This window comes from Heptranchias perlo, chromosome 17 (assembly GCF_035084215.1).
Source record: "Heptranchias perlo isolate sHepPer1 chromosome 17, sHepPer1.hap1, whole genome shotgun sequence".
In the NCBI taxonomy this organism is placed as follows: Eukaryota; Metazoa; Chordata; class Chondrichthyes; order Hexanchiformes; family Hexanchidae; genus Heptranchias; species Heptranchias perlo.
This window is the reverse complement of record NC_090341.1, coordinates 25,071,831-25,088,154: the sequence shown is the minus strand read 5'-3', so window position 1 is coordinate 25,088,154 and position 16,324 is coordinate 25,071,831. Positions and strand designations below refer to the sequence as shown.

The 16,324-nt window shown below is 40.7% G+C and overlaps 1 protein-coding gene across 1 annotated transcript in view; it reads right to left on the bottom strand.

Moving 5' to 3' along the window:
* cacna2d3a (calcium channel, voltage-dependent, alpha 2/delta subunit 3a) overlaps positions 1-16,324 on the bottom strand; it is a 633,142-nt gene continuing 616,818 nt past the window's right edge. The window contains exons 36-38 of the mRNA XM_067998742.1: positions 4,456-4,565; positions 2,196-2,278; positions 1-93 (exon numbers count right to left, since the gene is read on the bottom strand). Of these exons, the coding sequence (XP_067854843.1) occupies positions 1-93; positions 2,196-2,278; positions 4,456-4,565 (286 nt within the window). The remainder of the gene's footprint in view (positions 94-2,195; positions 2,279-4,455; positions 4,566-16,324) is intronic.

The window sequence follows — 16,324 nt, the reverse complement described above, 5'->3', positions numbered from 1 at the left end:
TCACCTCTGAGACAATGTGATGATGAGAGGCAGCAGGAGAATTGCAAGGCAAGGTCCTAGGCCCAGTACCCCTCCACATTCTCTTGCATTTTCCTGAAAATGATTAAAGTTATTTTAAGGACATAAAACATTTAATGAAAATAATTACATATTCCCAGGACAAGAATTTACTATTACTAATGGTTAATATTAATGTTATTACTAATGGTCCTATTTGAACCTGAGCTGAGTTTCTGACCCCATATTCTTTCCATCATTGCCTACTTCCACCTCTGTAACATTGCCTGCCTCAGGCCATTATCTGCTGAAACCTTCATCCATGCCTTTGTCATCTCCAGACCGGACTCTTCCAATGCTCTGCTGGCTGGCCTCCCATCCTCCACCATCTTAAAATTCACCTTATTCAAAAATCTGCTGTCCAATTTCTATCCCACACCAAATCCCGCTCGCCCATCACACCTGTTCTCACTGACCTATGTTGGTTCCTGCTCGCCCAGTGCCTCAAATTTAAAATTCTCATCTTTATATTCAAATCCTTTCATGGCCTTGCCCTTTCCTGTGTCTGTAACCTCCAGCCCCACAATTCCATCCCTCAAACTCTCAGTTCTTTTAACTCTGGCCCCTTGTGCAACCCCACCTCCCTTCATCCCACCATTGGTGGCCATGCCTTCAGCCTCCTAGGCCCCATGCTCTGGAATTCCCTCTCTAAACCCACCTCTTTGACCAAGCTTTTGGTCACCCCTCCTAATATCTCCTTCTCTGGATTGGTTCTATTTTTTGTTTAAGCCACTGTGAAGTGCCTTGGGAGTTGTTTTTACAAATGTTGACAACACGTAAAGTTGATTGGCTACTTTCATCTCTGTAACAGTGCCTGCCTCAGCCTTTCTGTTGCTGAAACCCTCATCCATGCTATTGTTACCTTAAGAATCGACTATTCCAATGCTCTCCTGGCTGGCTCTAAGAACTAGAATTCCCTGCCTAAATCTCTACACTTTTCTACCTCTCTCTCCTCTTTAAGACACTCCTTAATACCTACTTCTTTGACCAAGTTATTAGTCACCTGTCCTAACATCTCCTTCTTCGCCTCGGTTTCAATTTTTTTCAGAGTATGGTTCCTCTGAAGAGACTTGGGATGTTTTACTACATTAAAGGCGCTATATAAATGCAAGTTATTGTTGTTGTTGGAATCAGTGTTGTGACCACCTGGGTTCAGTCTAACGTTCTACTGCTACCTCTCGTATTTTATATTTTCATAACCATAACTATTATCTTAGAATTTTAACCAGAAAAAACAGTTCAGTACATTGTTTGCTTTATTATATCTTTAAGCACGGGTTTCAACCTCACTTGGTTCATTGAGATAATAACCGTTATAGGGCATTAGAGGTCAAAGCTAACCTAGCTCACTCACAGGATGAAGTAACATCTTCAAAATGATGGTTACTTCCAGTACATCACAAGCTAATGGTAAAACTATTTCATCTCTTGTGGCTGATTTAGATATACAAATATTCATGATTCCAGTCCAGAAATATAATAAACATGTACTGACAGCATTTAGAGTGATAATACCAAAGGGGAAGATTTCTTCTAGTTACTATGTGTTAGTGACATTGTAAACATAGTGGAATGATTTCTTCTGATCCATATTTCTAATGAAACTTTTTTTTTTAAACACACCTTTATGATTTTGCTGGAAATAGTGAGGATGGAATATCTTTTTGCTATGTTAATTCACCAGCACTTAGGCCACACTAAGTAAGCTTATTGGGTTCCTCAGCAGGCAGTGATCTTCATTAAAAGCTTACAAGCCAAAGGATATTTCATTTTGACATCATTCAAAAGGCAAAGTGGTCCACTTACTGCTCACTGAAGTCACTTCTTGAAGATTATATCCCTCTGATTTGTCAGTAGACAACAGGGAAAACTATTTTATTGCAATATTGCATTTAGAATGATAACACCTAATGGTAAGCCAATTACTTAATGAAATAAAAAAATTAAATTCTTTGTATTAACATAATCAGCAGCACACGCATTGTTCTACATGACTGTATGTAATGATTTCTATTCTATTTCTAGAAAAGTCTTCCTTTATGTGTATTAAGTATCTATGGAAAGAAAAAAAGTTAACAAGGTCCTAAAATAATGATATGATGTATTTTGAATAATCTGTTTTAAATATAATTGCTTACTTCAGCATGGAATGGATGACAGGCGTCTGGACGTCTTCTGATTTTCTGAGATCTGAGATGATCACATTTCATGGATTCATTATGTTCACTGCAATTAAGGAATAAGATTTCATACACACGGGATGTCAGTTTAAAAGTTTCAAATATTTTCTTAAATGACTATATTTTAATGTATGCTTTTGACTGGAGTGCAGCTAAACTGATTGAAATCATAGTACGTCTCAAACTTAGAAAAGATAAAAGAAAATAAGGACAGATTGGGGACAGATACGATCCTCACTAATAGTATGGAGTATTGTAGTGACCAGTAGATATGCGCCCAGCATTAACACACATATATTAATACAGTATCTTTTGAATTGTCTCAATTTGTGAATTTACGTTTACTGATACAGAACAATAGTAGCACAGTCCTGGATCGGGGTGGTACGGTAATGTAGTGGTTATGTTACTGGACTAGTAATCCAGAGGTCTGGACTAATAATCTGGAGAACATGAGTTAAAATCCCACCATGGCAGCTTGAGAATTTGAGTTCAGCTAAAAAAATCTGGAAATAAATATGTGGTATTAGTAAAAAAGTGACTATAAAGCTGCTGGATTGTTGTTTAAAAAAAAACACTGGTTCACTAATGTCCTTCAGGGAAGGAAACTTGCTATTCTTACTTGGTCTGGCTGATATGCATCTTCAGTCCCACAGGTGACTCTTAACAGTCTTCTGAAGTTGCATAACAAGACACTTAGTTTCACTGCTACCTTCTCAGGGCAATAAATGTTGGCCTTGACACTGATCTCTCTCTTTAACCGATCTTACTTGCTATATCAGGCCGACAGGTGCGACTGCCTGCTCGTCGGGTTCAGCGAGATTTTCAGAATGAACCACCTGCTCGACACTCACATCCTGAGCATGAATAAAAAATATGTACTGGAGATTTTTCTTTAAACCTGATACTTGGCGTGTAATTAATTCCAGAGATTGAGATTGCTTTTTGGTTAGGGGTACAGAACTTGTATTTGCACACAGGTTGCATCAGAGGTGTTGCTAAATTCAGACATAGGTCTTCAAGTGATAATCTTTTCTTGTTCACTATAAAAATGGAAAAAGACAGGGTTACACCGATAGCTTATTGGACAATGGCAATATCCAGTGTGATATTGAGCCAAACAGACTGGGAATGTCTGGTGATACGTTCCTGATCTGTACAGAGTTCATGGGGATTCTACAGTTTGCATGACTGTACTATTCTTGAAGTACAGGCAAATATTATACTATTATTAGTCACTTATTTCATGCAATTGAAAAAACATTTAGTGGGTGAAATAAATGAATAATAAGGCTATAAATTTAAGTGTGATGGAATACTCTCCACTTGCCTGGATGAGTGCAGCTCCAACAAAACTCAAGAAGCTCGACACCATCCAGGACAAAGCAGTCCGCTTGATTGGCACCCCATCCACCACCCTAAACGTTCACTCCCTTCATCAACGGCGCACAGTGGCTGCAGTGTGTACCATCCCAAGGATGCACTGCAGCAACTCGCCAAGGCTTCTTCGACAGCACCTCCCAAACCCGCGACCTCTACCACCTAGAAGGACAAGAGCAGCAGGTACATGGGAACAACACCACCTGCACGTTCCCTTCCAAGTCACACACCATCCGGACTTGGAAATATATTGCCGTTCCTTCAAGGTCGCTGGGTCAAAATCCTGGAACTCCCTTCCTAACAGCACTGTGGGAGAACCTTCACCACACGAACTGCAGCGGTTCAAGGCGGCGGCTCACCACCACCTTCTCAAGGGCAATTAGGCATGGGCAATTAGGCATAGGCAATAAATGCCGGCCTCGCCAGCGACGCCCACATCCCATGAATGAATAAAAAAAAAGTTTAGAAACTGTTGTTAGCAGTATTAGTGAATGAATGATTAGCACATTCATATGATGTTCCTTTATACAAATGGAACTGTATCCACATAGGGGGAAAAATACTCACTAATTAAATTTAAATGAAATAGGATAAACTGACATGAAACAAATAGAGGACTGATGTATATCTGCTTGGGTGTCTTCCAAAATAACCAGACAACAGTCGCAACTACTGCCAAGTTACATATGCAATGCGTTGTATAAATAGATACAGATATTAGTTTGAGGTTTTGTTATTATACATCTGTTTTAATACATCTGCCAGCTGGAAAACTTGCATTCACAAAATTAAGAATTTTTAAAAACAGATAAAATCCATAGGCTACAACAAAGGATATATATTATTTCTATAGGGTCCATTGTAATTGGTCCAATAGTGCATTCGCAGCTGGCATCTACAACTACCATGAAGAGGTTACTGCTTGGAATCTGTTGGATCACAAATGACCTACATCAAAAAAAAAGGAACACATTATTTAACTGTAGATTTATCTTTAGATGTATATCATTTCCTAAAACATTCGTCCCTACATGCAACTCCAATTGGTAGGTAAACATTTAGTTTATTCTTATATTTGTAGAATTATTTTGGATTCAATTCCATTGTAGTGAGGCTTATGTCACAGGGGGAATTAGGCAATTTGAATTTCCAGTACAAATCCAGCCAGCTCTAAAGGAGATTGTTTCTCAATATTTGTTACATTTCTTCCCCATGCTCTTTTTTTTTCTCTACCTCAGTTAGGCACAGGCGTGATTAAAAATAACTTTTATTTGCCACTGAAGTCATTTCATTGAGTTGCATACATTTCAAGTATTGAATGAACCACTCAGAAAATAGGTATTTTCTTGGCAAACCAGTCACAGGTATTAAATGATGACTCAAATTTGCTTCCATGCTTCCTACATGTTTAGACGTAGAAAGTATAATATTCTGAACAAAGTTAGTAGAAATTATAAAACATTCCAGAAACAGAATGATCAAACTTAAACTCACCTATAAGAATCAAACAAAAGTATTGGTCCATTGAGCTAGAGAATGGATTTAAACTAAACATATAAAAAAATAAATTTACAGCTTTCCTTCTGTTCACCAACATTTCTTCATTGGGCTTATTGGCACTAAAGAGCTCCTGTTTATGAACTGCATCTAAAAGTAGACCTTTTTTGTTGCAGACTTCTCCACCTTTCTTGAATGATGATATTGTCGATCCAGGATTTCTCTTCTTTAAGTTCACCCCTTTGTGTTCTCGCTCAGATACACTTGAATTAAAAAGATTTAACTGCACCAACCACTCACAACATGTTACATAATAAGTAAGAATTGCAACATTGCAGATGCAAAGGGTCACTTGTCATATTTGTAAGGGACAAGTGCAATGTTACATACATCAATGTGTGCCTGTAATTGACACCAATAATAATTGCAATATTTGACCTGCACAAATGACACTTTGTTAAGTGTAGATCAAAACACATAAATGTCAAGCTCAAGTTTCTGAGAATTCCAACGACAGGAACAATAAAAGTAAATCTTCAAATGTTTTGCCATTAACCTATGCTACAGGAGATTCATGAATCAAAGCTACTGCAAATTGAAAGAAGATGCATTCTGACACTTTGAGCTTAGTAAATGGGTATAGTCGACAGTGGAATCTAACCCATCTAAGCATAGAATTACCGTATACTATTTCTATTCAATCCAATAATATAGAAGCACTGGTTCAAGTATAAAATATATTGGTAAATATATTTGTTATGAGATTATCAGAATTCAACCGTACAAGTGGATCTCCTGTGACAATGTTCACAGATAAAAAATGTACATAAATAAATAGTGTGTTCCTGGTTATCTGCAGGTAAATAAATAAAATTTCTGCACTTTGTACTACAGTTACAAAAATAAATAAATTTGCACATATAATGTGGCTGTAGTTATATAAATAGCAGCCCTCAATCAGGACTCCCATTTTTACTTCTTGGCCTTCACTTCCTGCCTTGTTACACATGGAAAATAGCAGGTGTAATCAGCAGAATCCAATGACTGCATTGGCTGTTTAACTGCTCCATTAAGGAATTATTCATGGAAAACTTTTGTATTGTGCATCAGATGGTAAATAGTGTGGGACCTCAGGGGAGCATTCCCTGCCTAGCCAAGCCTTCCTTGAGTGTTCTGGCTGTTTTCCCAACCCAGGCAGGTCTGCCTCTGCTCTCAGGCCCATGTACATCTATGCTTAATTTCCTACTGATCATCGCTCCATGCTCTGGAGTACTTAGGGGTGGAGAGTATGTTAGGGCTGGGAATGGAAAGGGACCATGAGATGGGCATGTCTGGGTGAGGGGAGTGGAAAACTGGGGCCAGAGTCACTGCTAGGAAGATAGGAGAATGGGCAGGAGGCTACGCTTTAGAGTTACTGTTTGAACGATGGTGAAAGTCAGAGGCTGGGTTTGAAGGAAGCGAGCTAATCAGAACAAGAGCAAAAGCACCAGTAGGCCAAGGTCCCAGCCTCCTTGCAGCTTACAGCATTCAGCATTCAAAAATTTTAATGGAAAAGAAAAAAACAGTTACAGAGGTTGGGAGGCCAGGAATAGTGAAACAGTAACAAAGGTCCCTAGAGGAAAAACTGTCATCCCAGACCAATAAGATTAAAATGGCAGAGGTTGGAATAGAGGTGAGGAGTAAGAGCTACTGGAAGAAATGAAATCAGGTGAGTCCTGATATCCATGGGTCATGTGGTTTCCATAGACCAATCAGATCACTATAAGAATAATGGGGGCATAAGTTACATAATTCACACAGACCAATCAAATTGTTGGAAAAGTTAATAAGGTATGAGCCATGTGGTCCTCACAGATCAATCAGTTCACTAGAAGGTAACACGGACTGAACAGGTCAATCAGATGGCCAGAATAGGACACAAACCAACGTTTTTAATAAAATATATGTAGGTTGATTATGATATCAGGAGCTTCACAACAAGGAATAACCTATTATGACATCATCACGATGCAACAGGTCTCACTATATAGCTATTAGTGAACGTTTATTTTAATGTAAGATTGATGAATGTGCCTCTCAACGAGTTAATGTGATGAACAATTAAAGGAATTAGCAGTAAACTGGGAAAATATACAATTGCAATATGTATTAATAATAAACATTATATGGAAGAACAATATGTTTCATTTGTCAAAAGCAGTGATACAATAATACTGCTGAAGGGATTTCACATAATAGTAATGGATCCTTTCTGGCAATAACAGGATGCACATACAGCTGCAATGTAGAAGGGATTGCAAATAGTAATATTGGCTCCCTACTGGTCATAGTAGGATACACTAGAACTCTCCTGCAATTCATATTCAATATTATGAAATTTGCCAGTTTTACGTTCAGTTTTGATGCTATTGATACAGGACTTATATAATGGTATCTGAATATAAAGCATGTTTGATGAAAGAGGCATTCCTGATGCTAAGGTTTATCTCACAAAATTTCAGTAGCTTGAATAATTTATTTGTAGTTTATTATATTTATTGCACTTAATGGAGCCGGCTTCTGTGAATTTGACAAGGGCCTTTTATCTTTAGTTCCCATGTTAAAGGATATAGAAATAACTTTACCAGTTACGCTAGTTTGATGTAGATTAGTTTTACAATAAGCAGATTTTATTAACTTCTGCAGTAATTTGTTTGTATTTTGTGTTTTCTTGACAGGTAATAAAAGGAAAGGAAAGGACTTGCATTTATAATGTGCCTTTTAGGACCTCAGGACATCCTAAAGCGCTTTACAGCCAATGAAGTACTTTTGATGTGTAGTCACTGTTGTAAAGTAGGGAAATGTGACAGCCAATTTGCACACAGCAAGTTCCCACAAACAGCAATGAGATACATGACCAAATAATCAATTTTTTTTAATGGTGTTGGTTGAGAGATAAATATTGACCAAGACAGTGGAGAACTCTCCTGCTCTTTTTCGAATAGTGCTGTGGGATCTTTTATGCTCACTTGAGAGAGACCTTGATTTAACATCACATCCAAAAGATGGCACCTCCGACAGAGCAGCACTCTCTCAGTACAGCACTGAAGTGTCAGTCCGAATTATGTGCTCAAGTCTCTGGAGCTGGGCTTGGACCCATGACTCAGAGAGAAGATTGCTACCACTGAGCCAAGGCTGACACATTCATAATATACACGGATACTCTCATAGTCTCTCTTCAAATATAATAATCCTGTCAAGGGTTTCAGTTTGATGCATCGGTTCAACAAAAAATAGCACATTGAAATCCAATAAAACATCAGCATCAGAAATAACAAGGCTGTGTAGCAAGTCTGCTCCCAGGCCTCTACCAATGTAGTTCTTGTCTGGTTGCCAGGAAGTATAGAAACAGTTGCCAGGTGGAAACACTAACAGATTTTCCCTCCCCCCACTGGAAACAAACCTCACAGCTGGATAGGAACGCAGCAGAGTGTTGGATTGCACTTGGATTCCTCTACATTGTGGCACTGTGCATGCTCTGAGATACACTGTGATGGCATCTGTTATTGTAAATATCACTGAATGCCACAGGCCTCAAACATTGCAAGGATACCATCAGTTTGTAAATAGTGAACTGTATCTTCAAGTCAAACTTCATTGGTGTAACATCCTTTCTGGCATCATCTTAGGAACATAGGAACAGGAGTAGGCCATTCAGCCCCTTGTGCCTGCTCCGCCATTTGATAAGATCATGGCTGATCTGTGATCTAACTCCATATACCTGCCTTTGGCCCATATCCCCTAATACCTTTGGTTGCCAAAAAGCTATCTATCTCAGATTTAAATTTAGCAATTGAGCTAGTATCAATTGCCATTTGCGGAAGAGAGTTCCAAACTTCTACAACCCTTTGTGTGTAGAAATGTTTTCTAATCTCGCTCCTGAAAGGTCTGAAGATGGCTTGATAGGTAATACTAGTCAATTGTACCAATGATATTTGACTTGAATTCCAACGGTATTTGTACACAATTTAGATGGCTCTTTTATAATTGAACTCTAATTCTTTCATCACCACTTTCCAGCTGAGTGACAGCTGTATTTTCATATCTTCAAAGCTTCCACTATGTGGAATAATGATGCTTCAAAGATTTGGCTGACATTTGGTGAATTGAAATCACAGATAAGGGAAGCAAGATCAGGGCCAGGAGAAGGAGATCAGGGTGGAAAAATGTGGAGGTGGTGGAAGCTTCAAAGCTGAACTATAGCTTTGAACTGCACTAAAATGAATGATGGTTCCAGGCTTTTTGACATTATTAGCATATCATCTTGAGAACGATAACCCCATCCCTTTGTTGTACTATATTTCAACTTAATATCCTTAATGTGTGTTGATGTTGAAAAATGTTCCTATTACTAGGCTAAGTCTGAAGCTCGGCATGTTGTTCTTTATTTAATTCTGGATTACATTGGAAATAAGTTGCCAATAAGTTCCTTTTGCCACTCATACTTTGGAGCTTGATTTTGGAAATGGTTTAAAATGTATAAACAAGACAGTTAAAAGAACAGGCTCCAATGTTAGTTTCAAATCTCCCATCACACATATTCTAATTGGAGTTAAAGCTGTAAGCCATCTTTTCATAACAAGTTGCAAAAAGTAAATGCTATAAGTAGTCACTTAACTATTTTGTCAAAACATAGACATTGATGACTACAATGGCATGAAAAAGAAATTTAGAATTATAATAAAGTGAAACATTATATCTACCCTTAGTCATATGTCTATAAAAGAAAAATCTATGGAGACTAAATTCATCAGTGCCCCAAACTGGGCGCGATCTCGGCAGCGACGGTACGCCAGAACAAAGGGGACCAAGGACCATCCTAAATTCGACCTTGGGCCTCATCACAATAATGCAGGCGAGCTGTGGGACTCAGCTCGCCAGTTGGGGCCTAATCGATATCGGCCACTGGTGAGTCCCATAGGTAAGTCCGGGAGAGGGGGATGCAATCGGGTGGGGGGAAAAGGCGAGAGTGGACCAGCAGTGTCCCGCACTCATGATCCTTCCGACTCCACAAATACCGCATTCCTGTAAGTTTTACAGCCTTTTTTTGACCGGTGTCCAGCAGTCCCTGTAACCAGCCCCGTTTAGGCTGTTCAAGATCCGGAAATATCAGTCTGAGCTTGTGCATCACATGTGCCCACTGTTCCAAATGAATTTAACAATCTGGGTCTGAAATGGGTGCAGGAGCCTCATTTCAGACAGCTGCCAGGGCTGCTTAAAAAAACCACCAACCCATTTAGCAGTGGCCCATGTAGGTCAGGAGCGGGCCTCCACGCTGCTAAATTGATTATTTTTGCACCCGTTTTAGGCCCATGATGTTGAATTTAGACCCCTTCATCTGTTAATCATGAAAAATGGTTGGTTTAAAAATATTTTATGTTAAAACAGTTAAATGTAGCTTTCTAACCCTAATCTTACAGAAAAAAATGAATTACATAAATATTTGGAATATTACACTAGACTGAGTGATGCAATAACAGCTGAACCTTCATTCCGTTTTGAAATGGAAAATGCGTCTAGATATTGCCATGTAGTGAGTGCTTGACATGCAAAGTATCGCATTGGAGTGTTTTGTCACCTCAGAAAGCTCACAGCAGAAAATACAAATAATTTCTTGCAGTTTTATAACTTTTAGAAACTTTAGATAGAATGTATGCTCTCAGGCATTTATTTTTGTATTATTTCATGTTAATAATAGGGGTCCGGTGTTACAATTTATGAAAATAATTTATGATACTCTTCTAACAATCACAGGATCAATTTCATGTATTTGCTTCTGCAACAAATGGCTCCAGCTTCACTGTCATGTTTTTTATGTAGTCTGAACCCCTTGCTTTTGTTACAGTGAAACTTCAGATCAATGTGTGCCTAATCCAAGCACAGAATATCTCAACCAAGCATATCAGTTAAATACAAAATTCTGGTGTCAGCACAAAGTTATTTGTGTCCTGAAATGATGCCGTGGGATACTGGTGTATGGATACTTCATGTGTTTGGCAAAGCACAGGGGAATACCTCAGAATTGAAACTGTAAAAATGTTTCCTTAGCTTATTGTGGGCGCCCTCCAGTGTGAAAGACTATACCGCTACTTATCAAACCTGTATCACGTGCATTTTGTGTAGTCACCCTTTTACTAATCAAGCATAGATGACTGTTAGCATATTTTGACCCAATGTGCTACAAGTATCTTTGATTTGCAACCTTTACTGTTTTTATATGATCACCTTTTGTATTAATCAGACAGTATATAGTAGTTAACGTACACAAGTGTGTTTGTGAGTTTTACAAAGCCATTGAGTGTACATAAGAGAAACAAAGCATTTTGATTCTAATATAATTAACAGAATTGTGAAATTGCTAATGTAGCAGTAGCTGTAGCTGCACTAACAAGATGTAGTTCTAGTCATAAGATGAGACAGCTGTCCAAACCGCCAAAGGTCAACCTGAACATAATAATGGGGCCTTAGAATTGTTTGCTTGAGAACAGACATAGAATGTGAGAAAACAGGCCCAAAGTTGCTAACTCCAGCCTTGGGAAAAGCATAACGAGATAGGATGGAGAAGCAGCCCCTTTCTGGAGTTGTAAGCTGAGGATTGGCCAACTTAGGGGTATGGCATCTTGAGGGCCACTCAATCATCTTCTGCCCACAAAAGGTGGAGATAAAGGAGTAGGCCGACTCTTCTCCCTTTGTTAGGAAGATATATGACATCTTATTGGTCACCTCGCCCTTTGAAAGGACCCCGATAGGGTGATTACCTATGTCAATACCAGCCCTGTGCCCGGCCTCAAAAGTGGCATAAAAGAGAGACCCATTGCGAGAGTTAGACTGTAGAGAATCAGGACAGGAGTGAGGGCTGACGCTGGAGAGGAACCAGGCAACAACGGCCAAACAAGGAGAAGATTCGGATCTGGATCCGAACAGACGAAACCCCAGGCAGGGTAGGACCAGGGGCCAATGAACAGACGAAACCCCAGGCAGGGTAGGACCAGGGGCTAATGAACAGACAAAACCCCAGGCAGGGTAGGGCCAGGGGCCAATGAACAGATGAAACCCCAGGTGGGGTAGGGCCAGGGGCCAATGAAAAGAAGAACCCCAGGCAGGTTAGGGCCAAGGGCCAACAAACAGACGAAACCCCAGGAGGGGTAGGACCAAGGGCCAACGAACAGAGGAAACCCCATGCGGGGTAGGGCCAACGGACGAAAGAGACCCAAGGCTGGGTGGAAGCTTCCTTCAAGACTCCTGTAAAGTGGGCACGAACTCTACCCAGTATGGAACGGGTGATATATTTCTCGTTCTGTACTGATAACTACTGCTTAGGCACATATAGGTGCTGACCATTGTGTAAAGCTTAATAAAACACCATTGTACCATATTGGAGTCATGCTGATCATTGGAAAAGGGCGAATTTGCCCTACAAGTGGTCTTTTTAAGGAACACTGGTTGGGCCGCTCAAGATCCGGAACAATTGGACAACTGGAGCATGGTGCATGCTCTGCCCATTTGCTCACTCATTTTGCATCGGGGCGCAAAAATCAGCCTCAGGACCTCTATTTGCATATTCAAGGTGCCTAATGCCCATTTCAGTTGGGAACCCTGCTGAATTGGAAGTCGCGAGCTTTCATATTTGGCAGCTGGCGTACTTCTAGGAGAGATGGGTTGGGAGAGATCACGACCCAAAATTCAATGCTCTAAACTTAATTTTTCACCCAAAAAACAGGCGAAACAAGATTGATTTTCTCCCCCATTAAGTGTTCAAATGCTGGTAATCCAAAGTGTAATTTCAGGGCCCAGGTTTCTAATACTCTAAGTGCAAAATTCACTTTTATGTTTCACCTAAAGGCAATTTACAACTCCAATTACTTACGCAAAAATACTTTTCAGTAATTTTAGTTTAATTTAGTTTGCTGAATTAATGATAAATGAGCCATGGTGCAAATGTTCACTAATTTAATATTTTTATTTTTAAGCTTAAAGATATCCAGATCCAAGCTTAATACTTTTATGGCAATCTGATTCCTCTGCACATTTTATAACTTCTACCTAATTGTCTAATATTCTGTAAATTAAATCTGCACCTACGACACACATTTATTTTGTTAATATTAATAGTTATAATAATAGTATGAAAAAATGTAATTTAAACCCATTTTGTTTTGGGACATCAGAAAAGAAAGTTTGCTGAATTTAATTTAAGGTAATATTGTCTATTTCTGTGTTGAGACAGTCCAGCTATTACAGTAGAGTATTACTTATCGTGCAACAAAGCTTCCTTGTTTAAAACTAAATGCATGTCACATATTCTCATTTTCTAGTTTGATCTCTAAGTGAGACTAAATGGCTATGATTAGTGCTTCCATGTGAATAGCGCTACCACAGCAAAGCTTTCCAAAACGTTCTTTGCTGTCTTTTGGATTACTGACGTAACATTTTTTATTAACAATAGCTGTGTGATTATTTTTTTTTCCAATTTTCTTTCCTTTTCTTCCCTACCTCTCCTGAAGGCATTGATTAGTTCTGGGGCACAGTTGCATTGCCATCAACTCTGTTACCTCACCCATACTGCTATTCTCCATGTGTGAGCCTAAGTGTCAGTAGGCTTTGATCATGTGGCAGCATAGCCAAGCCTGATCCTGCCTTCACTCACTACTTAAATGTATCTACCAATCCTCACAACACAACCAATTCCAGCTTTACTAATAATATTATATTTAATTTTAACCACAACTATACTTCCCTTCCCATTTTTTTCTCTCCTTTCCTGCAGGTGCTGATTCTTGCAGGGATATTGTTCCATGGGTGCCAGTTGTCTTCTGGTAACTTGCCTAAGTGGCCAGTCTTTGTGCATGTGCCAAGGTGGCATCAGAAGTCTAGTCAGCTTTGGATGGCATTCCACATGTCTACCCCAATAGCTAATACTTCTTACTTTTGATGGCTCCAGCTAAAGTCCTTCTACATCTTGGCCTCACAATCTTCTCTGACCTTGAATGGAACTCCCATATTTCCTCTATTACTAGAGTTACCCTCAAGAAGCTCAGTTGCCTTTTTTCTGTCAAAAACTCCTTTTCCTCTTGATGATTAAAGCCTACGTCTGTCCCTGACTTGAATACCATTCCTATACCTGCAGAAACTCTTCCAGCACCTTTATCACACTCCCATATGGGATATGGAATATGGGAAAAAGCCAATCATCTAAAAGATGGTCCCATTTTCACATCTAGTGTCCAACATCTATCTCCATGTATTTCTTTTGCCTTTTTATATTTTAGGGAAACTACTATGGTCCTCTGAACTTTCCTCTCTTGTTGTAAACTTCAGATACACAATCCTACATGTGCTTCCTTCTCTCTACTTCCACAGTGTGTTGAATTTAAGACTTATTGCAGTGTCCCCTACTCTGATTCATTGTTTTACAGAACCTCAAAAATGTGGAAATCCACTCCCACAGTTTTTCAATTCTTCTACATTCTCCAAGTTTGGTATTACCTAATCACTAATTCCTTATTTACATTGTTTCCTCTTTTATTCTTTTGAGCCTTGATGGTGACTTACACCTTAGGAATGAGAACCCTGCCTGATTTTTTCTTTCCAAAGTCCTGGGTTTTGAGGCTAACAGTAGTGTTCCTACCATCACTGTCACAGATCATTTGTTATTATCAAGGCAGTATTTATTGCTCATCCCTGGTTGTACTGAGGTATTAAAAGTCAATCACATAGTGAAGTCAGGTGTAAGCCAGACCAAGTAGGGGTAGCAGGCCCCTTCCCTGAAGGGGATTAGTGAACCAATTGAGTTTTTACACCAACATGGCAGCTTTCATATTTATACTGTTTTCCTAGTTCCAGTCCACAAATTATTAACTTCACTTTCACAATGTGCTATGGTGGGATTTGAACTCAAGGGGCTCGATTTTACCGGCGGGTTTCGTGTGCGTTTCCAGCGGGGGGGCCCCGAAAATCCCGATATCCAGGCACGTGACCGGATCGCGCCACGATCCCGCCCACTTCCGGGTGCGGGGGTGCGTACGTAGCCCCCGCTGGTGGGAATCCCGCAGGCAATTAAAGCCAGCGGGATGCCACTTGAGTGTATTTATTTCGCTTGTTCAGGTCATTAACTGACCTGATTAAGGGACTGTGTGTGATTTTGGGGAAACATGGGACTGTTTCACACACTGGGGGAAACAGTCCTAGTTGAACTGGACGTGTTGCAGCCGTCAGCCTGTGGCAGCTGCAAAGGTCCATTTGACAGGTGGGGGGGGGGGGGGGGGGTGGGGGGAGACCCTCACCCATTGCAGGAGGCCGCTCTGTCACTTGGGACAAAGTGTGGCCTCCACCACCCCACTCCTGACGGTCAAAGTCACCAATCTGCACACTCACCCCGGGGTCCGGAGACATGTGCCTACCTTGCGGACCCCCTCAGATGTACATATTGCGGATGGGGGCCGTCGTAGCTGCAGTCATGACCCCCTCGGAGGGCGAACAGCATCACCAGCCTCGCCATCCACGCCGTCCACCTCTGACATGTGGAGCTCCACAACAGAGTGCTGTGACACATCCACCTGTACAGCAGGAGGGAGGGCTACCGCAGAGAGAGACGCGTCGCAGAGGGCACTACCCTCGCCACAGGGTCCACAGACTGAGGCGCAGCTCCCCGGACCTCTCCGAGCAGCAGTGCACACGGAGGCGCAGATTCACTCGACATGTAGTCGTGGACATCTGCAGCTTCTTTCATGCCGAGCTGCTCCTGGCTGGCCCCAGCACCATCTGCTTACCTGTCGCTGCCAAATTTACCACTGCCCTCCACAACTTCTCCTCTGCATCCTTCCAGGGTGCAGCCGGGTACACCGCCGATGTCTCTCAGTCGTCTGCGCGGAAGAGCCCTGCAAATACACCTGCACCTACTCTGCAGTGACATAATGGGTGGCATCAGTGGTGGGTCCTCATAGTGATACCCAGGAGCGGGCATTATTGCACAAAACAGACAGGATTCGCGGAGACATGGCAGTGGTGGTGCCAATATAATGTGTGATGTGAGTTGTTCTGAAATTCGATATAGGTAACACCCATGACAAACCCTCAAACACCCTTGTGCATCCCCTTCATGCTCACGACACGTTTGCCTTACGCTGCCTACTGCACATATGTGATGCATGCCCTGTGGCTGCAGCACAGGT